The sequence below is a fragment of the Rattus rattus genome, chromosome 13 (genome assembly GCF_011064425.1).
Source record: "Rattus rattus isolate New Zealand chromosome 13, Rrattus_CSIRO_v1, whole genome shotgun sequence".
Taxonomy (NCBI): domain Eukaryota; kingdom Metazoa; phylum Chordata; class Mammalia; order Rodentia; family Muridae; genus Rattus; species Rattus rattus.
In genome coordinates this window covers 70,581,986-70,609,348 of record NC_046166.1, presented here as the reverse complement: position 1 = coordinate 70,609,348, position 27,363 = coordinate 70,581,986, and the positions used below count along the sequence as shown (strand labels likewise).

Below are 27,363 nucleotides of genomic sequence, written 5' to 3'. Positions count from 1 at the left end.
GGATGGATGGATGGATGCATGGATGGATGGATGGATGAATGGAATAACACACAGAGGAAACATACACTCTTAAGTTGGAGTAACAGAGGCTGCAGAAATGGTTCAGTGGTTAAGAGCACCCACTGCTCTTCCAGGAAACCTGGGTTCAATTCCCAGCATCCACAAGACTGTTTATCTGTAACTCCAGGATCTGACTCCCTCACATAGACATACATGCAGACAACACCAATGCACATAAAATAAATAAACTATTTATTAAAAAAAAGAAAAGGAGGAAGAGGAGGAAGAAGAGGAAGGAGAAAGCAGCAGCAGTACGTCTCCAGTACTGCAGGATGTTTTGTGCCCAGAACCTTTTGCTGAAGCCCTGTCCAGGCCAACTGCCTAGAGACAGAGTTTCTGGAAGGTGTTAAGCTGGACGTAGCTGCAGAGTGAGGGCCTGGCAGCACAGAGGCTGTAGGAAAAGGAAGAGAGGCTGAGGACAAGCAACAGTAGCGCAGACAACGCTACTGGTTGGGCCCCTGACCAGAGCCCAACAGTCAGGCCTTGCCTTAGTCCCATAGCCTTCAGAACCATAGGAAAATGAGCAGAGAGCTGAAAAATTTACATCAGACTAAATTCTGCTTTTCTTTAAGAAGACGTATTTGCTTACGTTTGCCCGTTTGCCCGAGTGAGCTTATGTACACACATGTGCAGGAGCCCATGGAGGCCAAAAGCAATGGGTTCCTAGGACTGGAGTTAGCTGGCTGTGAGCCGCCACGTGAGTGCTAGGAAGCAAACACACGCCCTCTGGCACAGCAGCAGCTGTTCGTGACTGAACCACCGCTCCGCCCCCTAAATTCTACTTTCTAAAAAGAAGCCTCAAGTTAACTAAGCATTTTGAGCTCACAAAATGCTGACATTTCGCATATGAAAATAGATACATCACTTAACACACAAGAAGGCGCCCGCCCGCTGTATAAATGTGGATTACCTGTTCTTAAAAAGGAAGAGAGAAAGAAGGAAAGAAAGAAAACACTACAAAGTGTTACAAAGACAGCTCCATAAACAACATAAAACGGAAGCATAGCTGTTTCCTTCCCAGAAGTTCGCAGGCACCGAAGGCCAGCAGCAGGCTGTTTGTCCGTCCTGAAAGAGAATTCCAGGTCTTAGCGAGGCTGGCGTGAATTAGGACAATGGGAACACGGTGAGTCCCTCAGGTGCTGGCAGCTGCCTCGGGGGCTGGGGAAGCCCCGGAGACTTGAGCTACAGAGGACAGCTGCAGAAGGAGCTCTCCACCTGCAGGGCCTGGGCCTCAGCACACCGTGGACAGCGGAGGGAAAGGGTTCTGCTTGCTGACGACCAGTTTCTGATGCTGATGGGAGATGTAACCTTTAATGTGACCCTGAAACAGAGAAAAAATAGAGGCTTACACTTCTGAGTCCCAGTCACGTCAACTATGTCATGATGATGGAAACTCCCTTCCCTGGGGACACACGTGGCAGAGAGCACACTAATACAGGCTATACCCCTCTACACTGACCCACACGAGGCCCTTTGAATAGTATTTACTGAGGGAAAAATCGGTTCTACTAGAAAATGCCCTCATAAATAGAAAAGGTCTTCTGGTGACACTGTCACCATATCACAGCCCTGCTGAGAGCAGGCCAAGACTCACTCACCATGTGTATCAAGTTGGCCAGAATGCACTGGACTTCATCAATGTCCACATCTTCCACGTGCATGAACTTCAAAGCAACCAGAAAGGCATCTAGAGACAGCTGATGTGTTTTGAGTAGCAAATATCTACAGAGAAAGGAAACTGCCGTGAGTAACAACAGGACTCGGTACTGCAGGCACAAGAGGACAGAGACAGGAAAAGACGTCATTTGGTGAGCAAATGTTCACACATGTTTTAAGCCCTTCCTGATGGATACACCTAAAACAGCCCACAAACAGCAGCTATTCAACACGGTGGTGGATAAGCTTTGTACTGTAAGCAGCCACTGTATGAATAGAACGTTTTAATGTCTCCTGAGTAGTTATTAAATCTTCAATCATACTTTGTCATAAGTCAATTAACTCTGAGATGGCCTGTGATCCCTGCTCCTCCGTACTATTTCTGATAGACTGCCTTCAGCTGTAAAACAGGACTCTGTGTCCCAGAGCCACTGTTAATCACACACAGGAAAAGAACTATCCCATTTAACTCCCTCACACACAGTGCTGAGAAGATAAGCCAGCTGCATGGCAGAAAAGGAAAGAGGACAGCAGGTCCACAGCGGGGACAGGCAGGTGTCAGGCACCCCAAGTTCATGTTGAATCTGTTGCTATGTCGTCACACAGCCTTCAGCCTCTGTCCCAAGAGGGCCAGGATGCTGCCCCCATAGGCTACAATGGGCTACATCATCTCTGCAAGGCAGCCCACTTTCTTTTCTGTGGGGTGTGTGTGTGTGTGTGTGTGTGTATGTGTGTGTGTATGAAGGGTGTGTATATGTGTGTGTGTGTGTGTATGTGTGTGTGTATGTGTATGAAGGGTGTGTATATGTGTGTGTGTATGAAGGGTGTGTATGTGTGTGTGTGAAGGGTGTGTTTGTGTGTGTATGTGTATGAAGGGTGTGTGTGGGTGTGTGTGTGTGTGTGTGTGTATGAAGGGTGTGTGTGTGTATGAAGGGTGTGTGTGTGTGTGCGTGTGTGTATGAAGGGTGTGTATGAAGGGTGTGTATGATGTGTGTGTGTGGATGAAGGGTGTGTGTGTGTGTGAAGGGTGTGTGTTTGTGTGTATGTGTGTATGAAGGGTGTGTGTGTGTGTGTGTATGAAGGGTGTGTATGAAGGGTGTGTGTTTGTATGTGTGTGTGTATGTGTATGAAGGGTGTGTATGAAGGGTGTGTATGAAGTGTGTGTATGTGTGTGTATGAAGGGTGTGTATGTGTGTGTGTAAAGGGTGTGTGTTTGTGTGTATGTGTGTATGAAGGGTGTGTATGTGTGTGTGTGTATGTGTGTGTGTGTGTGTGTGTATGAAGTGTGTGCATGCGTGTATGTGTGTGTGAGAATGCAGGTGTGTATGTAGAGCTCAGAGAACAGCTCAGCCAGTCCTTGCCGTCCTTCCACCTTGCTGAAAGAGGCTCTCCTGTCTCTGCTGCTTTTACACCTAAGATGCTCAATGTGGCCTGCAAGCTTCCAGCTTGGACATGGGTTCTGGGCTCCAGCACCAGCCCACAAGCTTACACACAGCATCTTGCTCACTGAGCGCCCCAGGCACGCACACTTTCTTGAAGAGGTTCCTGTAAGTGATGATCTTCAGCTTCTCCAGGATGAGGAAGATGCCACAGCGGATGAAGAAAGTCTCGTGCTTTGCCAGCGCCTCATTGAGCAGCAGCAGATTGCCCTCACTGGGCAAGGAGAAACACCACGTGGGCCATAGGGCAAAATCACAGAAAGAGAGGTCAACATGGCTTCCAGGACAACGTGTGCAATATCTATTAGTCTCTGTTCTTAAGACCGTGTGAAAGCCTGGGCCTACCTGACAGCTCTGGTCACTTCTGAGAACTGCATCAGGTGGTACTTCCTCAGGAGCTCGATGGTCGGCATGTGACCCTAAGACAGGAAGTTAGCTTCACTTTACAACAAAGTACGGATGAGCATGGCTGTAGGGCATTTGATCGCCCAGAGCTGGAGTTCCAGGCAGCTGTGAGCTGTGACACAGATGCTGGGCGTCCAACTCCAAATGTCCGCAAGAGCAACAAACACTGCTAACCCTGAGCCGTCTCTGCAGCCCCAGCATCTCCACGGTCTTCTCATCACGAAATCACACAGAGAAACGAAAGCATAGGGAACCAAATGTAAGAAGCTGAACAAGGCTTTAACATCCCAGTCTGTGCCAGGTAGAAGGCTGGGCAGGTCAAGGCACCTGCCACCATGCCTGATGACCCAAGTTCAATCCCCGCAGAGTGGAAGGGGGACAGTCACCCTCTGAGCTCTGTGAGTGCTGCGGTCTGCACAGCCACACAGAGAAACACAGAACGTCAATGTGACAGTGCTGGAGAATGGAAACCCTGGTCAAGAAATAAGGAAGCCTGGGCACCAGCTTTTCAACTCAGTGGGCAACACCTCAGCTGTGACCTTCCCATGTGCAGTGTCACTTATGTGCTGGCATGACCTCAGCCGTGACCTTCCCATGTGCAGTGTCACTTATGTGCTGGCATGACCTCAGCCGTGACCTTCCCATGTGCAGTGTCACTTATGTGCTGGCATGACCTCAGCCGTGACCTTCCCATGTGCAGTGTCACTTATGTGCTGGCATGACCTCAGCTGTGACCTTCCCATGTGCAGTGTCACTTATGCTCTGAGAGCAGTGACAACTGAAGAAATGCCAGGGTAAGCACAGGGCTGGGGATGAGGATGTCTCCCAGAGGAGGACTGGGGGTGGGAGGTGGCGACCTCACTGCTTTCCCGTTAGTATAGACTACTCTGAACTATCTGTTTCAGCAACATGCAGCACTACTGGCCTCCCCCAGCTGCGTGTCAGATGTGAAAAGAAGCACTTCCTCAGACGCTGTGCCAGCTGACTGGTATATCTACCCATGAGGCTTTCCTGGTCAAGTATCAACTGACCTTCACGGTGAGATGTACCTGCAACCCCATCAGCTGGGAAGTGGAGGCACAGGATCAGAGTTCAAGGACAGTCTAGGTCACATTAAGTTTGATGCCAACCTGAGATACTTAAGACTGTCTCAAAAATATTTATTTATTATGATTAAGATTCCCACGGGCAGCTGGGATGGTGCTTTTTCCTTTCTAGTTAACTCACTGACCTGAATTCAGCTTCTAAGAAACAGAAGTAATGTGTGCGGTTTCACTTGTTATAGGACTGTTGCAGTCCAGAGCTTCCGTCAGGAGAAGTAACTACAGCAAAGCTCCCGGGAAGGCCTTGGAGCTGTGGGCATGCCGTGCAGACACGTGCAAGCTCTGCTGTGCTGTGCGCAGGCCCAGCACGTCTCAGCACAAGCTCGCCACAGCCACAGTGAGCTGCGAAGGCCGCTCCTCCCACTCACTCACCAGCAGCATCTTCACTGGCAGCAGGTAGATCAGAATCATCCTCTTGTTCTTCTGGCTGGAGCGATGGCAGTGCTCAAAGGCAAACGACAGGTACTCCTCAGCTGCAGAGAGCGGACCCTCCCATGAGATCCGAGCGCACAGCCCGCACCTTACCCTCTGACTGTTCCACCACCATGGCCTTTGTGCAAAAGGCAGCTTTTCCTCCGGAAACTCTGGCAGCAGCCCTGCCTCATTTTCATACAGTGACTTTTCTTATGTAAAATCCACAGCCCCAAATTCAACAAGGATTTGCCTGGGTGTCCTTGGCTTGCCACGGTGGTCAGAGGTGGCATAGTTAACAGGAAACTATGTTAATTCCTGTTGAGATTCTAATTTGCTGCTGTCACCTGCACATCAGCAGATCACTGTTAAAGCTGGGAAACACAAACGCAACATCTGTAAAACACTGCCAGGACTCAGGTGAGAAAGCCGGCTGTGGGCAGCACAGTGTCACTTAAAACCACCGCGCTTAACCACGATCTTAGCAACCTCTAACCTAAGCCTGTCCTGCCCACACCTAATAGATTTAAGAATACAGAAAATAAATATTCAGTTGGCCAAAGGCCATGCCCTCAGGCAGACTGTGCAGTAACAGCCAGCATGGATCTCAGAGGTTACCGCACTACTGAGACCTGTTCAGCTGAGAGCAGACAGCCTTTCCTCGGGGCAAAGCCTCAAGGTCAGAGGAGAGCGGTGTTGGGGGACAGAACTGTACCTGCTATGGAGGTCTCTCCTGGACTGTTGGGCCACAACTATGGTGGGAAGCACAGGTGCCCTCACACAGACTAGAGTCTGGGGCTGAGGAAGTCTGCACTGAGAGCCACCTCTGATCCCAAATAGTGTGGCTCTGCCAGAGTGAAGCTCTCATCTCACACCTGGAGGTAACCGCCACTGGGGCAGGCCTGTGACACCCACCCCAAACTGTCTCATAGGAAGCCCGCAGAGGTGCGGCTGTCAGGAAGACAACAGCTGGTGCATCACTCCAGTCAGTACATTCCTAGTGTGGCCTTTAGGGGACACTGTGGTGGGGAACCCAAACCCAAGAAAACATACATGGGCAGCAACATTGACCTGTTATGTGTCTCTGTGTGTTGTTTTCTTAAGAGCTCTCTCAGAGGACTCAGGCTTGGTTCCAAAACCTACATTGGGGGACTCACAACCATTCGTAACTTCTGTTCCAAAGAATCAGACACCATTTCTGGCCTGGATGGACCTTGCATACACACAGTGTGATTCCTACATATATGTGGGCAACACTCAATAAAATAAAAATACATTTTAAAGAAAAGAAAAGGCAGACAGAAGGAAGGGAGGGGAGCGAATGAACTTGACAGCCAGGCGTGACGGTTCTGTGACCTCAGGGCCCAGAAACTAAAACAGAGAGACAAATGATAAGGAGGCTCTGAGATAAACAGGATTTTATAAGCAAAGAGGGGTAAGGAGTGGGGGACACCTGGGGGGAGTTGGGAGAAATGAATATACCCAAAACACACTGTATGAAATTCTCAAGAAATTAATTTTTGTAAGAGAAAGGATGGAAGGAAGGAAATAAGGAAAGTAAATGAATGGGTAGATGGATGGATAAATGGGTGGTTTCCAACCAGAGCTTGAGACAGAATACTCAAGGACAAGACTAGTTCTTTTTCAGAGCACAGATAGTTCAGCAACCCCAATGGCTCAAGATCATTTAGGTTTAAAGTAAATTAGAAGAGCTGGGAAAGAAAGTCCTGGGTGGCAGCGTGAATACACCGACCTGGCTGTACCAGGGAAGCAGTGTGAATACACCCACCTGGCTGTATCAGGGAAGCAGTGTGAATACACCGACCTGGCTGTATCAGGGAAGCAGTGTGAATACACCCACCTGGCTGGCTGTACACCCACCTGGCTGTACCAAGGAAGCAGTGTGAATACACCCACCTGGCTGTACCAGGGAAGCAGTGTGAATACACCCACCTAGCTGTACCAGGAAAGCAGTGTGAATACACCCACCTGGCTGTACCAGGGAGGCAGTGTGAATACACCCACCTGGCTGTATCAGGGAAGCAGTGTGAATACACCGACCTGGCTGTATCAGGGAAGCAGTGTGAATACACCGACCTGGCTGTATCAGGGAAGCAGTGTGAATACACCGACCTGGCTGTACCAAGGAAGCAGTGTGAATACACCCACCTGGCTGTACCAGGGAAGCAGTGTGAATACACCCACCTAGCTGTACCAGGAAAGCAGTGTGAATACACCCACCTGGCTGTACCAGGGAAGCAGTGTGAATACACCCACCTGGCTATACCAGGGAGGCAGTGTGAATACACCGACCTGGCTGTACCAGGGAAGCAGTGTGAATACACCCACCTAGCTGTACCAGGAAAGCAGTGTGAATACACCCACCTGGCTGTATCAGGGAAGCAGTGTGAATACACCCACCTGGCTGTACCAGGGAAGCAGCCTGAATACACCGACCTGGTTATTATTAGGGTTCCCAAAATATCACTGAGCTCTCTAATGTGATGTCATCTCTAATGTCCCTAACTTAGGCATTCTGCTTAAGATGGAAAAGAGAAATGGGCAATAATCAAGGAGATCCCTTCTGTAAAAACTTGATCATCTATAAAACACAGGTGAAAAGGAAAAAGACGCTATGCAAGCCCGAAGCTCATGCAAAGGCTCTCTCCACAGAAGGGGCAGTTGTTTGCTCTCACAGAACCTCGGGCAGACAGCAGAGGCTAAGCACCCGCCCCTCGTAGGCTGACTCCCTGCTACGTCCTGGAGAAGGAGTGCATGGCCATCTTAGAACAGGGCATTGGGTGATGGACACTGAACTACTTCTGATACCGCAACTCACCACAGTCAGCATGGCTGGCATCACAAAACCTGTCATCACTTGTCTTGGAGAGTTGGCTAAGAGGTTAAGAGCCCATCCTACTCTTCCAAAGGGCCCGAGTTCAGTTCGCAGGTTCTAGCACCTACGCCTGGCAGCTCACAAATGCCTGTAACTGTAGTTGCAGGAGATCTGAAGCTTCTGGCCTCTAGGAATAAGGCATGCAAATACCTACCCCAATATACATCCATGTAATTAACTCAAAATAAAATGAATCTTAAAAAGGGTTTTTTAAAAAAGAAATTTGTCAACAAATATGAGAGATGATGTGGGAAAAAACCCATACTCACTGCTGGTATGAGTGAAAATCAATACAGCCATTATGTAAATCAGTCTTAAAAAACAGAACTACCCTCTGATCCAGCCACCCCACCCCTGAGCACTCTGCCCTGTCACTCAGACAGCTGCACATCCCAGTCTGCTGCTGCTCTACAATACCAAGGAATGGAACCAATCCAGACATCCACCAACAGATGAACAGAGACTAAATGTGGTACACACAGGAAACAGAATATTGTTCACTTGTTAATCCAACTTGAAAAGCACAGTAAGTGGCCCAAACTCCTTAAGAAAAGCACACACGTTCTCCTAGCAAACAGCTTGTCAGTGTAGCTGCTGACTGGCATTCAGGAAGGCCACTCAGAACAGGTGACACTGGGTGCTAAGGAAGGACAGTTGTTGGGCAGAGGGACACATGTGTCATGAAAGATAGAAAACTAATCGCTTTCTGGTTCCAGCTCTGTGGTAGCTGACTCTCTTCTGTGTGGACAGCAGTATGGATCATAACTGACCGTGACAGACAGCCTGAGCGAAGCCCTGCAGCTCTGGAGCAGCCACCCCAGTCGGGCACAGCTCACACTGGACAGACTTTGGACTGGGCAAGTGTTTGGGCAGCTACCTTAATCTATCTGTGTGTTGTTTCTGTAATTGAGTTCATGTAATTATAAAAGATAATTTAAATAAGTAAGAGTCCAGCCTATGTCCAAGAGAGGAGAGCACAGAGAGCAGCCTCGTGTAGACAATCACAGAGTTAAAACAGAGAGCCTGTCTTCTGCCCTTGAGGAAGCTAGTGGTTGTGAACAGGCAGCTGCCATGAACAATGTCACCACACAGCTTCGGAAAATCACAAACAAACTACGGAGCAAGGCTTAGGGACATCCTTCACTGCCTGCAGGGTCATCTGTCAGGACTTCAGTCACGAGGCTGCAGCTGGGCCAAGTTCTGTCCCCAAGCTCCACAGAGAGAAAACAATCATCGCATCCTACTCAAAGAGCACCTCGAGGTGAGGGTGCAGGATAGCTCGGCAGCTTTGACATGCATTTAGGAATGCTACATAGAGTAAGATTGTCCAAGTATCATTTTTCACTTGCATAATTACTTTACTGTCAAAAATATAAGCACTTGGAAATATACATAAAAAAGAATAGGAGCCAGCAAGATGGCTGAGAACAGGGCTGGCTGTGAGGCCTGAGGGGCTGAGGGAAGTCTTGAACCCACCTAAAGGTTCCACAGTTGTCATCTGTCTCCCATGGATAAGCCACAGCACACACACACCAAAAGTCACACCACACACACACACACACACACACACACACACACACACACACACACACACATGCACACACCGCACAAAATAATAAATCGCAAAAATACAACAAATCTAGGTGTGGTACCTCATCCCTATAATCCCAGGACACTCTGGAGCCCGAGGCAGGAGGATACCCATGAATTTGAGGCTAGTCTAGGTTACATAGTAAATTCCAGGACAGCCTGTGCTACAGGGTGAGACCCTGTCTCAAAAAACAAAGCAGAGAGGGCATCGGACAGATGACTCAGTCCGAGAAAGTACTTCCTGCTTTTCCAAAGGACCCAAGTTCAGTTCCCAGACCCACATGGGCAGCTCACAACCACCTGTAACTGCAGCTCCAAGGAATCGAACACCTTCTTCTGACTTCTGTGAGAACATGCACAACACACGTGGCATACATTTACATGTGGATATGCACGCAGTGCTCGCTCTCTCCCCTCTCTCTCCCCTCTCTCCTCTCTCCTTTCTCCCCCCTCCCCCTCTCCCTCTGTAATTTGGACTTGGTTTACACATACATCTCACCTTAATAAAACACAGTCATTACACTCACTGAGACCACCCCTGCCAGTCAGTAAGGCAGAACGCACGGCTTACCTAGAGCACTGGAACAGAGCTATCAACATACCTTGCTTGAAGTCACTGTCGAACATGGCCTTGCGCCCCACATAGTACTTGTATGTGACCCTCTGTGCCGTGCTATAGTCGTCTTTCAGATTCGAGCTGTCGATGGCTCTGATAAGAGGTTTACACAAATGGAGTTTGTTGATCTACAATGAAGAAGCCATTTAAAATATTCATAAGCAATATCAACAAAACAGGCAGATGGAAGGACAGACATGAACGTCTGTTTTACTTTTGTAACATGAATTTCAAAGACATCAACATTTCCATAAAAAATAAAAAACTATGTAGAACAGACAACACTCAATCGAGAAGCCTGGCCTCTTTGAGGGGAGCTAGAGCCAAGGTCTGAGGAAAAGCCTTCACTCAAGGTGCACACCGGCACGGACAAACTAAATGTCCCACGAAGTGAAAGGCAGAGTCTTCATCAAGTGGGACAAGCTGCCCCTTGCCCACTTGTCGTTATGAAGCAAACTCAATTCCTCTGTCCAGCCGTATGTCTACATATCCCCCTAATTTCATAAAGTTGTTATTACAACACAGGACGAAAGGCTCCAAAGAGTGGGCACATACACTCAAGGCCAGCTCTGTTCCAAGGACCACTTACTAAATGCTCAGCACTCCCATCCCCATGGGGCTGGTCACTCAGTGCTCAGGCCTGTGTCTGAAGTAGCTGCATCCCATGAGCCATCCTGAATCGGGTCTTCAGGAACCTTCAGCTCTGATTTGCTTTTGAGGCACAGGACAGGCCCTGCTCTGAAGAAGGCTGTGCAGGCTTTCTCCATCGAGCTCTGGGCCTTGCATTTAAAACAGAGCCTTGCTCTTGGGAGGCACGAACTGACTACCAGCGATTAGGATTATTAATGTAGATGAGGTTAGGATCCCTTCCTAATGCATGCCAGAAGGCAAACTAAAGCAAGAATTTATCTAGGCAGACAGAAAACAAGACTTTACGAAAGTCATGCAAAGCAAACCTTGAAGTAGATTTTAAATAGCTGGTTCACCAGGAACAGCATCCCCCACTTCTTAGAGTCCTCTATGCCAGCGCGGCTATGGGAAGAACAAACAAAAGTGATCAATTACAAAATAAACCACCAGGACACATTACTACTGTGAGAGAAAGCTCCACAGCTCACGCCAGTCACCAAAGAAAAGGCTCGAATAGGTAAAGTCAAAAAGGAAAGAGCAGGGGCTGGAGAGATGGCTCAGTGGTTGAGAGCACTGACTGCTCTTCCAGAGGTCCTGAGTTCAAATCCCAGCAACCACATGGTGGCTCACAACCATCTGTAATGAGATCTGATGCCCTCTTCTGTGTGTCTGAAGACAGCAACAGTGTACTCACTCACATACGTTAAATAAATAAATCTTTAAAAAAAAAAAAAAAAAAAAAAAAAAGCTTTCTGCTCCTGCCCCAGAGACAGCTGTGTCTCCCCCACGACGCCAGCCTCTTCTCCGACACACAATGGCGAAGGTGGGAGTGAAGGGTTTAGCTGTAGCAGGCACCTGGTCACCAGAGCTGCCTTCAGCGCTGGCACTGGTGTGGATATTGCTGCCATCAATGACCCCTCAATGACCTCAAGGTCTGCATGTCCCAGCAGGACTCCATCCACAGCAAGTTCCATGGCTCAGTCAGGTTAAGAACAGGAAACCTGCCATCAACGGGACTGAGATCCAGCCAGCACCAAATGAGGAGGTGCTGGGGCCCACTACGCTGTAGAGCTCACTGCTGTCTTTAGCACCATGGAGAAGGCCAGGGCCCACTTAATAGTAGGGACAAAGCGTTATCCTGTGTGCCCGTGCTGACGAGCCCAGGACTGCAATGGGTGTGAGCCATGACAAGGAGGACAACTCTCACGGCTTTGTCAGCAACGCCTCCTGCACCACCAGCTTGCTCAGCCCCATCAAGGATGGCTGAGGGCATCCACAACAACATGTCCACACTATCACATCCACCCAGGAGACTGTGGAACCCCTCTGGAAAGTCGTGCTATATGACCGAGGAGCTACATAGAACATCATCCCTGGACTCACTGGCACTGCCCAGGAGACTGCTCAGTCTGCCTGCCTTCTGGGCAGCATCTGGCTACGGTGGCACATGTCAACGTCAGGCTAACGTTCTGAGAAACAGCCACACACCCAGCCATGCAGCTGACCACCCAGCCCACCTGCAGTGCGCACTTCCTACTCTGTGATCCCAGCCCCTGTAATGGCACAGGAGGAAGCTCACTGTGGTCCTTGGTGGCTGCTGATTTAGAGCTGGCTAGGGCCTGTCACTAGCCACCTGTTTTTTTTTCTTTTCTTTCCTTCCTTCCTTTCCTCCTCTTCTTCCTCCTCCTCTCCCCCCCTCCTCCTCTTCCTCCTCTTCTTCTTCTTTAGATTTTCCAAATATATAGTCATTACAGCTGGGCATGTAGAATGCACCTTAAATCCCAGCACTTAGAGGCAGTCGGATCTTTGTGAGTTCAAGGCCAGCCTGGTCTATAAAGTAAGTTCCAGGACAGCTGGAGCTACACAGGGAAATCCTGTCTTAAAAAAACAAAAACCAAAGAGGCAAATGTTCATTTAAACATTTGAAGGGTTATTTAAACATAAGAAGGGTTTGTCCCTTCTTGTTTGGTTCTAACAGTTCATTTCATAGCCCATACTAGACCTTTATCAGGCACGCCATTTCAAATGTTTTCAAATATGGCTGTTTCAACTTGTGGTGGTGTCCTGTGATACACAGGTATTTTTACTGTGCTTGGGTTTTTTTGCAAACTAATCTGAGAAACCACTGACAGTCAAAGGTCAAGGAGGTCATGCTGCGGAGAACCATGAACCTCCAACTGTCCACTCAATAAACAGGTATCAAGCTACTGTGGCAGGAATCGGATGGTCAGAGAGCAGGAGCCCTCCTCAGTGGTCTAATCCATCTCTAGTGGTCAGCATGCACCCGTGACAGTGCTAAGTGCAATGCACTGTGGGAGCTTATGGGCGGAAACGCCATCCACTGTGGGCTGGGCAGTGAGAGCCTGGAGATGGCTGAGACCTTCACCTACAGAAGGACAGTCAGGTAAGACTGGTGCTGAGAGGTGAGGAAACAGCCGAGACCTCTAATCATGGAAGGACATGAAGAAAGGTGGAGGACAGAGCTGAAAGACAGCCAAGGTCTCCAAACACAAAAACCAAACATCAACACAAACCAGTCAATTTGGAATACAGGGAAGAAAAGCCTTGAGACAGCTCAGAGCAAGGGTAGTATAGCAAGACCATGCTCAACTTAACACCTGTGCACGCGCACTTCCTGTAAACTCCTAATGAAGTAACACGATTATATAGCACATTGGTGGAGATGGAGTTTTAGGAAAAGATGGACAGAGGTTTAGTTAAGAAAAAAATCCAACCAGCTATGCTGCAAACCAGCTAAGCCAAATTACACAAAATTAAAGAGGGGGCATGATCAAGAGGATATGAAAAATTAAATACTAAAAAGTAAAATAAGCCAGACAAGCACACAGAGAAACCCTGTCTTGCAAACACAAAAACAAAAGAACAAAAGAATCTAATAAACCAATCACTCAACGAACCGTCCACAGGAGCTAAAACCTCATTAGACAGAGCAGCAGTGCTTAAGTCAGTGACAAGAAGAGAAGCTCAGTGTACCCCGGGGAGCAAGGGTGAGGGGGCCTGGCTGTCAGAACCGTGGAGCCGGACAAGGGCCCTGCCCAGAGCACCGACAGGGAGAGAGAGCCAGGCTGCGTGCACCTAGCAGGGACTTCAAAAGGGAAGACAGAGGAAGTGTCAGGAAGAAGGTGTGGACAGTACCAAGGACAGAGTACAGGGAGAGCTCTTCAGGGACAGACCAACACACGCTCTGACACGGTGTGCACGCAGCCTTTTCTTATTCCCTTTACAGACAGAGCCCACAGGCCTCACTCACATGTCATTGGCACAGACAGACAGACAGAGCCCACAGACCTCACTCACGTGTCACTGGCACAGACAGACAGATGGACAGAGCCCGCAGACCTCACTCACGTGTCACTGGCACAGACAGACAGACGGCCAGAGCCCGCAGACCTCACTCACGTGTCACTGGCACAGACAGACAGACAGAGCCCGCAGACCTCATGTGTCACTGGCACAGACAGACGGACAGAGCCCGCAGACCTCACTCACGTGTCACTGGCGCAGACAGACAGATGGACAGAGCCCGCAGACCTCACTCACGTGTCACTGGCGCAGACGGACAGACAGACAGAGCCTGCAGACCTCACTCACGTGTCACTGGCACAGACAGACGGACAGAGCCCGCAGACCTCACTCACGTGTCACTGGCGCAGACTCGGAAGCAGCTCATCAGGAGCTCGGCGGCCTTTTCCAGCATGTCTCCAACTTTGCTCTTCCCCTTCTTTACCAACTGCTGATCTGCCTAGCGATACAAATTGATTACTTTTTAAAGCAAACAGAGGCAAACTAAAGTCTCCACAGTGCACACATCTGAGCAGCAGCCAGTTCTAACCAGTGAGCTTATCTCTACAGCCCTTCTCAGACAACTTTTAAGAACTGGGAAGTATGTATATTTTCCCATATCTGTCCTCAAGTCAAGCTGACACCAGCCCCAGTTGACCTGGTTGGTTTTTGTCAACTTGACGCAAACCTAGTCCTGGCTGGGAAGAGGGAATCTTTATTGAGAAGATGTCTCCATGTGTACCTGTGGTCCTGTCTCTGAGGTACTTTCTGAAGTAGTGACTGATGTGGGAGGGCCCGGCTCATTGTAGGCAGGGCCATGCCCAGGCAGGGGTTCCCTGGCTATGCAGCCGTGGGAGCCACAATGTACCACCCTTTAAGACATGCTTCAGGGCCTGGGGGGCAGCTCAGGCAGTGAAACGGCTGCCTTACAAGCACAGGTCCTTGTTAGATTCCCAGAGCAACAGTTTAAACAACAACACAACACCTGGTGCATGTGCCTGTAATCCCAGCCAGCCAGCCTGGCCTAGTAGGCAAGTTCCAGGCTGATGAGACCCTGTCACAAGACCGTGACATCTGAGGCTGCCTCTTCCTCCTTAAGCACGTGAGTGCGCGCACACACACACACACACACACACACACACACACACACACACGTTTCTGGGGCTTTGGTTATGTCAAGAACAAATAGCACATTACAATGGAATGAATGCAGGTCAGCAAGACCCGATGGTCTCTGTTAAACAGAACTAGGTCAAGAGTCTGAGACACAGGTAATGCCATTCCCTTCTTGTCTGTTTAAATCAAGCACCAAAAGATTGTTTTTGCTTTATGTGTATGAGTGTTTTGCCTGCATGTCTGTCTGTGCACCGTGTGCATCTGGTACCCATGGAGGCAGAAGAGGGCATTAGATGCCCCAGGACTGGAGTCAGACTGTTGTGAGGAGCCATATGGGTGCTGGACGTCAAACCCAGTCCTCTGTAAGGGAAGCCAGTGTCCATACCCACTGAGCGGCCTCTCTAGCCCCTACTGCTCCTCAGCTGGTCCAGTCTGAGTCCCTTGGTTCTTTGCATCTTCTAGCTCTTTGCTGGGAACCTCAGTGCTCTCACTGAAGCACTACTGTGACGGCTGCCTTGAAACCTGCATCGGTTCATCCGACCACTGTGGAGTCTGCTGGAAGTCTCTTCAGGGTCGGCGGCTTCTGGGGTACAGGCCTTGTGCATGCGCCATTTCAGTGGCTCTCTGCTGGCCTCGTGTGTTACTGGGAGAGCAGAGTCACCACCTCTTTGCTGGCAAGTGGGTTGGGGCCGAGGCCTCACTATTTGCTGCTGCAGAATTATTGTGGAACACTGGAGCAGACAGTCTGACGGACAGTGCTGCTGGGTGGGGCAGTTACCCTATTTCACAGGTCTCATCCCTGCCTGTGGCATTTCTGTTGTCCTAACCAGGCTCTCACAGAGCCAACAGGAAGCCTGGTCCTTGTCACAGAGCTATGTGAGCCTAACAGTCCCAGGCCTGCAACTGCCTTGTGAGAAGAACAGACCATGAAGGGTCTGAGCTCCAAGAGACGCTTCTGGCTCCAGAGCTGATGTCTGCTGCCCCCTGAGGGAGGCTGACTGTAAAGTCCAGGATCTGTGCCCCTCAGCTACCACCTGAGTGCAGCACAGGCCACAGCTCAGAAGAAAGGGAGGAGCACACCTGCTCCACCACAGTGTGTCCACGTGAACAGGGGACAAAATGGCCAAGCTGCTGCCCGGTCTTCCCTCCTCACACCAGATACCTCCCACCTACTCACCCCTCAAGACTGGAAAGTAAGCAGGAGGCAGTCACCCAACATGTTTAACTCAAGGCAACAGGGGCAGGGCCTGAACTTACATTATTGGCAAACACGCGGAGGTCAAGTGCTACTGCGTACATGACAGGCAGAGCCCTGAGGACGAGAAGCAAACACATCTCAGGAGCTCGAAGGCCAGCATCCCTCCACCACACCAGACACTACCCAGAACCAGGTCCACGCCTCCCCGCTCAGGTGGCTGCGCCTCGTCCTGCATGCGTCACACAGACAGACTTCCTGGCCAAATACTTAATTCTTACTCCATACCGCTATCCCAACCCTGCTTAGAGAACTGGACCCTAGTCTATCTGGGAGCTCTCAAAACTGTGTCCTTCCCCAACTCTCCACCACCAGCAAACAGCTCCATTTTGAAAACACTGAGGCTCTGAGCAGGAGCCGTCTGTGTGCAACTGCTGCTAGCACTGAGCTCTCAGTTATGGAGAAGCTAAGTCTTCACTCAGGAAGGAAAAGTACAGCTGGCTGCTGGTGGTGCACGCCTGGAATCCCAGCACTCGGGAAGCAGAGGAAGGTGGGTCTCTGGGTTTGAGGCCAGCCTGGTCTATAGAGGAGGGAGAGGGAGGAGAGGGAGAGGGAGAGGGAGAGGGAGAGGGAGAGGGAGAGACAGAATATGAATATCAAACATGAAAGAGCACACATGTAATCACAGCATTGGGAAGTCGGAGCAGAATGAAAACTTCCAGGCTTGTCCAAACTACAGAGATCCTGCCTCAAACTCAGGGAGCTGATGCACAAGGCCTGGGCCTGATCCCCAGCGCGGTGTGAACTGGGTGTGGCCGCACACCCTGCAGTTTCAGCATTAAAACAATGGAAGCAAGTTCAAGGCCATCTTGATACACTGAGTTTGAGGCTAGCCAGGGCGTATGAGACCCTGTCTCAGAAAACTGTTAAAAGTCTAGGGAGTGGCAGAGTGCTTGCCCAGCACATTCAAGGACCTGGGTAGTACCAGCACTGAAGAAAAAAAAAATGCTTAAGATAATACAAGACCTATAGTGGCCTTCACCCATTGTCTAAAACACAAAGTTAAAAACTGGCAAACATGGGGGAGACAAGGTATTTATAACCCTTCCCATAGCAGAGGCCGTTTCCTATGCACTGTGTAAGGCTGCCTCTGTATTTCTCAAATGCTGACTTCTGTCCCAGCAGAGCAGAGGACAGGGCTCTGGCACTGTTGTTTTTATGAAGCATTGCCTCAGTGTTTTGTAAGCATCCTCCTCATCTGCCCTCTGAATGGTTCAATAAAGAGCTGAAGGCCTACAGTGAGGCAGAAAGGGACAGGCTGGACTTCCCAGAGTTTGGTGGTACTGAGGAGAGGTGACTGACTGACGGCCATGTGGCGGAGCACGAGTAAACGGGTTAATTAGAGCTGGTTAGGGAACAGCTTAAGCTATGCCCTGAGCTTTCACAAATAAGTCTGTCATCACTTGGGAGCTGGCGGGTCAGGGCAGTCTGGTGATAAGAAACCCTGAGGTAGCGCTTACTACAGACTTGGCCATGTCAGTCTAACCCAAGCCCACACTGACACCACCATCTCCAGCCGTTCCTGCTTATGCTTACCAGTTTTCTTCTTTGTGAGCCTGGAACGCCCGAAGGAATGATGTGCTGTGTTAAGGAAGGCGTCATACAGAATTTAAGAAATACGACTCTTAGTAAAAGTAGACTAAGGGCAAAGTGTGCTCTATAGATGACTCTGTAAAATTTTGAAGCTAGAAAACACACCACGATATCCACGTGTCAGCAGCCAAGTAGACTCAATGCATTCACTTCATACAGATGGGCATGGGGCACACCTTTAATCCTAGCACTTGGGAGAGGAAATTTCCAGGCCAGCCTCCATAGTGAGACCCTATCCCCCAGTTAAAAAGAAAGATACTGTGTGTGTGTGTGTGTGTGTATGTGTGTGTGTGTGTGTGTGTGTGTGTGTGTGTACACAGGCCTGTGTGTGCATGTGTGTGTCATTCCTCAGGCCATTCACCTCCTTTTCTGAGATACAGTCTCTCACTGGGATCTGAAGCTCATCAATTAGACTAGCCAAGGAGCCTGTCTCCACTTGCCCAGTGGTGGGATTATAAGCACACACCACCACCACACCTGCCTCTTTTGTAGGTGCTGGGGTTCCAACTCAAGTCCTTATATTTATGGGGCAAGCTCGTTACCAACTCAGCTATGTCCCCATCCTGTCATGAGATTTTTCTCTTTTACATTTGTACTTGGTTTCTCTAAATCCATTGGTTATAAGCGACATTTAAGTGGTCAAGAATCTCTACTATAAGGTTTGTTTTACCAACACTAGTAATTCCTACATTGTAGGGAGACTTGGATAGTAGCATTCTCTTCTTGCTGTATTTAAACACAGAAGCTTCCAAACCTAAATTTTATTTAGGTTTAAATTTTAGCTCTATCTAAAATCTAGGGTTCTACCAATACTTAGCATGCTCTCGGGTCACGGAATGAGGGTGACGTACGTATTTGAGCCCACTCCTCTCCATTCAGGCTGGGTTATGGGCACTATGACTTAACCAGTTCCTTCGAGCACACTTGCAAAACAGTCTTTTCTTAATTACGTCTTTAGGCTAGTATGCAAAATAACGGGTTTCACTATGGCATCTTCATACATAACAGTATTATCAAAACATTTTTTTGGCTGGGCATGATAGTGCAGGCCTTTAATCTCACAACTTGAGAGGCAGAAACTGGTAGAGTTCAAAGGCCATTTATAGCTAGTCTATAAGCAAAACAAACAAAACCTTATTCTTGGAGCTAGGGATGGCTCTGTGGTAAGAGTGCTTCTGGTGCAAGCATGAGACCCTACTTAATACCTCAATACCTAAATGAACATGTGGAAATGGCTGTGTGTGTCTGTAACATCTGGAAATTCATGTGTGTCCGACACCCCAGTGCTGGGAGGCGGAGACAAGGAGATCCTAGAAGCTTGCTGGCCAGCTAGTTTAGTCAGAATAGTAAACTTGTAGTTCGGTGAGAGATCCTGCCTCAAGACATCCTTTTTTTGTTTCTGACCTGTGTGTGTGCTCAGAGGCTCAGGCACCCACGCATTTATGTACATGCACCACACACAAACACAAACTTTGTTCTTCTCACCCTCCATGTATCTATCGATGACATTAAGGAAAGAGGAGCTGTCTGCAGAGCTCAGGGGACTAATGGGAGGGTTGGGGAAAGGAAAGAAAGGATGGGGTAGAGGGGTATGGGAGGGACTGTCCTCAGAGTAAATACATTAGCATGAAAATAGCCTCAAGTAACCCTGGATAGCATAAATAAATAAAATCCACTATGGTGTCAGCCTAAACATAGGAATCCAAGAGACTCGTTCTTTTGTAGCTGAAGGTTTGAAGAGCTGGTCCAATGTTTGCAGCCTGTGAGCCTCGATGACACAAGTGGTAAAGGATATTGGACTATCACCGTCTGGCATTTGTACGCCTCTATGAAGTCGTGATTCCCCACAGCGTAGGTACACCTGGAAAAGACATGAGCGCCTGAAGAGCATCTTACACCACACCCGGATGCCACAGCCGCCCAGAGTGCAGTTCTCTCACACCCCGGCCCAACCTCTTCCTGCTCTTGCTTGAGGGAACCGCAGATGGAGGAAACACCAGGGCCACTGACTAAAGCAGCTGATGGACGGTGAAGCCCACAGGTTCAACACTACTCTGCTGAGTGCTAGAATGGAAATCCTTCAGCAGCTCTGAGCAGAGGGACTGCAGACAAGCATGGCCCTCCACTGTCAGTGAGCCTCCAAAGACACTCACTGTCTAGGTTCCTGTTGCAGCCAGAGCTGACTCGTCACCAATCTGGAACCTCACTGCAGAGAGCACACAGCTAGGAACACAGGGGTGCCTCTTCCTGCCAGAAACAATAGTGGCATCCCCAACCCTTTCAAGGCTTGGCCCGGCTCGCTCTGAAATACAACAGGACGCAGGCAGGCATGGTCCTGTGCACATGGCTTAGGATACGCAGTTCTGTCTGAACTGCCTGACACAGGGAGTGAAAGCAGCGACGTGTAAATAACAAGAAGCGATGGTTTGTTTTGCTTCGCTCAGGGTCTTCTCTTTCTTCCCCACAAGGCAGATATTAAAACCACATTATGCCACAGGAAGAGCAAGACCTCAGTTCCTACAAGCACAGGAGGATAGGAGAAATACCAGGGTGACACAGATGCACATGACACATTTGTCCATTTTTCCAAGTTAATTATCACTGCTGCAAACAATGACGCCTGATAGAGTCAGAGTGAACAAGAGTTGTGTTACATGCATGCAGCTGTGTGTTACATGCATGCAGCTGTCGTATGTTTGTCTTCCTACTGTCAGAGGATTACCTTAAATGAGCCGCAAACATTTCATCATAAGGGGGCTCCAAAACTTGCTGGCATTTCTCTTCTGGAGAGGCCATCTAATCCACAGGGAGAAAGGAGCAAAAGAAAGTTAGGGGCATGAAAGACATCCATGTACACAAAGAGCTTCAGATGAGCATGCTCAGAACCTCACAGCCCAAAGAAACAAATAGTTCACTCCTGCACTTCTAAGGGGAAGCTCGTTGCTGCACCAATATCTGTATTTCAAGGAAACAAGAAGCCCAAGAATCCAGTTCAGATGTTTGCTGCGGCCAGAAAAGATGCTAGGCACATTCATACATATTTTATTTGTGTGTGTGTGTGTGTGTGTGTGTGTGTGTGTGTGTGTGTGTGTGTGTGTGTGTGTGTGTGTGTGTGTGTGTGTGTGTGTGTGTGTGTGTGTGTGTGTGTGTGTGTGTGTGTGTGTGTGTGTGTGTGTGTGTGTGTGTGTGTGTGTCTGTGTGTATATGTGTGTGTGTGTGTGTGTGTGTGTGTGTGTGTGTGTGTGTGTGTGTGTGTGTGTGTGTGTGTGTGTGTGTGTGTGTGTGTGTGTGTGTGTGTGTCTGTGTGTGTCTGTGTGTGTGTGTGTGTGTGTGTGTGTGTGTGTGTGTGTGTGTGTGTGTGTGTGTGTGTGTGTGTGTGTGTGTGTGTGTGTGTGTGTGTGTGTGTGTGTGTGTGTGTGTGTGTGTCTGTGTGTGTCTGTGTGTGTGTGTGTGTGTGTGTATCTGTGTGTGTGTGTGTGTGTGTGTGTGTGTGTGTGTGTGTGTGTGTGTGTGTGTGTGTGTGTGTGTGTGTGTAGGCCTACATATGCCATGCCACACACAGAAGTCCAGGCTTGCTCAGTAAGACTTTTACTCAACTCTCCGTCTCATAGGCTCTCACACATATTCTAGTACTTAAGCTAGTCAGTCAAGAAACACATAAGCAACTCCTATGGTTTAATAAACTAGGTGTAGAGCTCCTTCCATAAATAAAGTCAATAAATAAATCCACATGTCATGTGAGGGTCACTGCACAGCTTCCGAGGAACAAGTGTCCTGGGCTGAGGGACAATAGTAATTTCTAACTTTCCCTTCCTTCCAGTGGTGAAGACTGGGTGAGTTGAGCACACCTCTGAGGATGAATTTTACATGTTGTCACCTGACTGGCCTTAGAGCACCTAGGATGAGTGTGACTTCAGGGTGTCTGGAACTGGTGACTGTGTGAAAGAGACACCCTTGCCTAGCAGAGTGAGTACCCATCAACCAGTTCAGGGGCTCAACGGGAAAAAAGAGTACACGGCCTAGTGGCTCCTGACAGCCGTCTGAGCTGAGACACTATCGCATCTCAGGCAGGCCTAGGTCTACCCGCAGCGCTGGCTTCCCTGGGACTCCAGCTGAAGATGGCAGGTCACACAAGGGCCTTCTCAGCCTCCATAGGCACACCATCCACAGAAATCAATCTCAGTGTATGTATGAATTACACATGTATAAATGCATTCCTATCTACCAGTTGTTTTTCTAAAAGTAAACTAGTACAAAGTGAATTAACAGAAAAAGAAGTCAGCGAGAACTCACCACTGTAATACAGACCTGCACACCTACTCACAAAGGAGAGAAGGGAGAATGCTGAGACTAGAAAATCACCGTTCCAAGCTAGGGAGATGACGCAGCAGGTGAAGGGGCTTGCTGCCATGCCTGGTGGCTTTAGTTCAATTCCCAGAACCCACACATGGGAAGAAGAGAACCAACTCCCGTAAGTTGTCCCCTGACCTTCATCTTCACACACACACACGCACACACACACACCATGGCACATGCATGCCCAAATACATACACACAAAAACAAATGAATATGTGTAATTTTAAAATTAAACTTCAAAAAGGAAAAAAAACCCAGAAAGAAAAGAAATCACCATTCTGTAGCTCCTCCTGAAAAACCTGTCGCATATGCTGACTACCAGCATGAAGCTATCAGATGAAAGGTCAGTGGAATACTGTCCAGAGACAGGCCTACTTGGTCACGCACACTTCTGTCATCCTGGCTGAACAGCAGCCAATACAGCACTCTCACATAGGGGTGCCGGGACCACGTGAGCTAGGCTCGCTTCAAGAAACTTAGAAATTTTCAAATGAGAGTGGCAATATTAGTTTACTTATATTTGAACTTTAAATTTCTATAGAAAACTGACTGTCCCACAGTTCTCTCAAGATGCCTGTGAATAGCCCTTCCTATCTGCAGACTGAGAGCCAGCATTCTCTCACCCCTCTCCATTTTCTTTAGACACCATGGGTGTATCTACTGCCTACCTGGAGCCGTGGGTTTGCGACATGAGGGTGCTTGAAGGACACCAGCTCTGCACAGGACGCTCCATCTCTGGTGTCAATGGCTTCATATACCTGAAAAAGGGAAGGGGAAACTTGAGCAGGTAGACACAATCTGTTCTCACGGGACCTGAGCAATGAACTGCACGCTGCAGGAGCAGCTTCTTCCTCTGTGAAAGAGGCCAGGAGAATTGAAATGTAAAGTTACCCAGGAAACGACTTCATTTCAACATGGGATCTGCCAAGGGTGAGCGAACAGGTAAGCCAGAGTCCCACAAAGCAGGGAGCAGCACCCACGACTGTGCACTCCCAAGTACCTTCTTTTGCCAGTGACCTTGGAGGTGGCAGGGGGAAGTAACCCTAACACCATAGGTCTGTACATCCGTAATCACCTAATTGTGCCTAAAGCCTAAAGTACAACTTAGCTAGCAACTGGTACAACTCAGCAGACATCACACACAAGCCTAGACTCTCTAAGAAAGTCCTGTCAGAGTCCTGCCTCAATAACAATGTAAGGAACTTAGGAGTGGGTAAGAATAAGGGTGGTGACAGGCCTTAATAAGCAAAGCTTAAAAAAAAAAAAAAAAGAATAAATCTTAAAACAGTAGCTGCGAGTGGGGGTGGGGCTGAGGATGAAGCCCCATGGTCCTAGCAGGTCCAAGTCCCTGGGTTTAGTCCCCAGTACTCTTTTTAAGTGACTGCTCACTCCATAGATACTTCATCCCTGGCAGCCAGCCATGCTAACACAGAAGCTGCATCCTTTTAGGTGAGACACCATTTGGACCATGGATTTATATCCCAAGCGGCACCTGTGCACAAAATCCTGGGCCTGCACATCAGGAGCGAGTGTGCTTCAGGTACCCCAGGAGATATCTCTCCCAACTACCCTAGGTCTTCTCAGGTCCTGTCAGTCCACAGGGGTACTGCCTGCTCTTAAACCTCACAGTTCCTTAAAACTGAACACAGTCTTTCTATCTAGAAATCCCACAGCAAACATACCTGTGGCCCAAAAAAGGCTCAAGGAAGGACAGGGCCAGGTTCAGAAGCCATAGAAACCAACTGAGGCAGCTTTCAGGAATTTTGAGCTTTCAAAGAGTAACAGTGGTGATAAAGTATCACTAGGTATTAAAAATAATCCATGGGCTGGAGAGATGGCTCAGCGGCTAAGAGCACTGACTGCTCTTCCAGAGGTCCTGAATTCAAATCCCAGCAACCACATGGTGGCTCACAACCATCTATAATGAGGTCTGATGCCCTCTTCTGGTGTGTCTGAAGACAGCTATATATAATAAATAAATAAATCTTCAAAAAAAAAAAAGATTTGTTCCTTTAAAAAATAATCCATAATGTGTACGACGGCTCATGCCTTTAATCTCAGCACCTGGGAAGCAGAGGGAGGCAGATCTACATCTCTGTATGCTCAAGGAGGCTGGGTCTACACAGTGAGTTCCAGGACAGTCAGGATTATGTACAGAGACCCTGTCTCAAATATCTACCTACCTACCTACCTACTTACTTACCTACCTACCTACCTACATATCCATAATCGTTTTTAAAGAAAGAGTATAAAGGAAATTATTTTTTAATATTTACTTTTTATTATTCATTTTAGCTGAGTGTTGGTGGCACATGCTATTATTCCAGCACTGGGAAACAGAGGCAGGCAGATCTCTGAGTTCAAGGTCAGCCTAATCTACTGAGTTCCAGGAGAGCCAGGACTACATAAAGAGAGCCAGTCTTAAAAAGCAAGCCAACAAACAAAAATTGGCTACTTTATTTTATTTTATGAGCTGCCATGTGGGTGCTGGGAAGTAACCCCAGGTCCTCAGCAAGATCAGCAATAACCTTAGCCTCTGAGCCATCTCTACAGCCCAGAAACTACTCCTTAACCTAAAATACAAGTAGCAGAGACACAGAGAGCAGGCCGGGATGTGGCTCAATGAATGAGAGCCCCGGCCCAGATGCATAAGACCCTCGTGTTTCAGTCCACATAAAAAGAGAACCAATATAAAGGAAAAGAGGAAGTCATAGCCTGGCCAACTGATACAGTGCCTGGTTTGTGAAAGGGCTATCCTGAGGGTAAGCCACCCCTACAAAGGGGACTGGAGGACAGGAAGCTCACAGCCTCACATGATCCACAACAAGAATACATGCAATGTGCAACATGATTGCAGTCTGGACTCAAAAAACCCTAAGAAAATTTGCAAAAGAGTGAAAAATGAAGAGTGCGTCAGTGTCAAAGTTTTCAGGCTACTAAATGTATGGTGGTTACAGGGAATGCCCTTGTTCTTAAGGCTATGATGTCTATGATGTTCTTTGGCTGTGGGTTCTGAATTAGAGGTGCTTTATAGCGTTAACCTTGGGAAATGGGGTAAAGTTTCCTTGTTGTTTGACCTTGGAGAAAAGTAGACCTCACTCCTTGCTGTAAGGGATAGATTACTCAAACTCCATGTTTTCCTCTCTGAAACACAGGCAGGAACCCCTTGCAGGTCATCACATCACCACTATGGGACTTGGATACCCAGGAACCAGCACAAGCATACTGATGCCATGCCATTCCCTGTGATAGGAAAGAATAACTTTTATTCCTGGCCCAAGCAACCACAAAAGAGTAACAGGCTACCTTATTTATCTACAAGGATGGCAAAATTCAACCAACCCTATCCCAACAGCTGTTGGGAAATTAACGCAGGAATCAGGGGAAAGAGAGACAATTTGTCAACGGGCAGGCTGTTGCCAATTTGTTGAAATAAAGACTGGTCTCTTAGCCAGCAATGAAGTCACTGGAGTTCCAGCATGATCTCCAGAAACAGCATCTTGCTAAGTATTAAATATGTGCAATGCAGAGCCAGAATCTGAGCCTGTTTCAACTGATGCTTCTGAGCTGAGAAGACTTGGGTTGGCCACCTATCGAGAGCTCTTTAAGGAGGGCCTTGGGATGGAATCAAAGTGAATATACATGGACACACAGCACCAACAATAAATAGTGCCACTACTTAAGAAACACGCAAGTACTACTTCTCGTACTATAGTAAACAAACTGAGGTGTTTGGGACAGAAAAAGGGAGTCTTGACAATAGGGCTAAGTGCAAATCCAAGATTCATAAACGGCCATGTGCAGCAGTATAACCAGTTAGAACGTTCATCAGACTTTCCCATCTGGCTGTCCAATGCACCAGGTGTGTTGCCTAGTGGGATTCACACCTTCAACACCCTAACAGGCCCTCTGCCCTAGGTTTGTGTTGAAAACGCAAACACAACCCTCCGCCCAGATGCAACACTGTTTGCCTGTGCCATTGGCAGGCTTTGAGCATAGCCTTGATGGACGCCGCTGCCTAAAGACACAAAGTGCTTCGTGCAGACAGTGCTACACAGACAACCGTTTCCACAAGTGACCCCGATCTTGCTACCTCCACCTCGGATCCTCCTCTGTCCCACCGGGAAGCACCTGCAACTTCTGAGCAAGGCAGGATGCCCAGTGCAGGTAGCAGACCCTCCTCGCCTCGAGGCCAGCTGCAGGACACCAGACACCGTCCGACTCGGTTCTAGGACTCACCCCGTGGCTAGTAGACAAGGACACCAAGCGAAACCCACCTGCTGCAGGTACTGGTTAATGGTGATGTGCGCCATAGCAGCAGCCGCGGGCGCTAAGTGCCTCACTTCCGGCGCAGGTCCGTCTACCCTCCTTGTCCCCACACTGTACCCTCCGCACTTTGGTTCCGGAGCGGGTGGCGCAAGCCGAGCAGAGCTGGCGCGAGCACTTCTTTTGGGTAGCTGTCAGTGCAATCACTGGGACGCCACAGGTCCGGCGGGGGCGCGCGCGCGAGGACGGGGACTGACGTGGAGGAATCCCAACCGACTTGGAAACGTGTCCCTGCGTCCCTGGTCACGTCTGTGTGCTAGTGACCCGATTCCTCGTACCCCTCACCCCTTCCCCGATTATGGTGACCCGCACCCCAACCCTCAGTGTGCAGAGGTGCTCCTGGCTCTCACAGCCTGGAGCAAACAGAGCAAAAGTCCAGATCGCACTGGGAAGACGTCCCGCGCACTCCTAGCCCTCGCGGGATGTTTTCCTGAGTCCTCCCACAGATACTCCTTACAGGGGCACCCCAGATCAATGGGTGTAGAGCATTCCGCCCCCCATCCCACCCTCTACGTGCCACCGCACAGGGCGTTCCTGAGCCCTAGGATGTGAGGTGGCCCCAGAGGCAAGGTTGTGGGGTGCTTTCATCCACTCAAGTCTTCGCCGG

At 48.9% G+C, this 27,363-nt stretch overlaps 1 protein-coding gene across 1 annotated transcript; it reads right to left on the bottom strand.

Moving 5' to 3' along the window:
• Positions 1 to 235: 235 nt before the first annotated feature.
• On the bottom strand, positions 236 to 27,363 carry Pcid2 (PCI domain containing 2). The gene is made up of 14 exons (XM_032918954.1): positions 26,708 to 27,363; positions 23,099 to 23,188; positions 20,796 to 20,869; positions 19,869 to 19,934; positions 18,017 to 18,058; positions 16,483 to 16,537; positions 14,466 to 14,569; positions 11,133 to 11,208; positions 10,163 to 10,304; positions 5,036 to 5,136; positions 3,501 to 3,574; positions 3,244 to 3,369; positions 1,659 to 1,782; positions 236 to 1,381 (listed from the first exon to the last, which is right to left on the bottom strand). The coding sequence occupies exons 1-14, from the start codon at positions 26,741 to 26,743 to the stop codon at positions 1,292 to 1,294; spliced, it is 1,200 nt and encodes a 399-aa protein (XP_032774845.1). The 5' UTR covers positions 26,744 to 27,363; the 3' UTR covers positions 236 to 1,291.

What these genes read in the sequence shown, in the direction of transcription:
- Pcid2 (XM_032918954.1), bottom strand. Translation starts at nt 26,743, where the DNA reads ATGGCGCACATCACCATTAACCAGTACCTGCAGCAG. An exon ending in TCCGCGTGTTTGCCAATAAT is followed by an intron (nt 14,570 to 16,482) that starts GTAAGTTCAGGC and finishes TTGTATCGCTAG; the next exon opens with GCAGATCAGCAGTTGGTAAA. An exon ending in AGGAACCTCTTCAAGAAAGT is followed by an intron (nt 1,783 to 3,243) that starts GTGCGTGCCTGG and finishes CTTTCTCTGTAG; the next exon opens with ATATTTGCTACTCAAAACAC.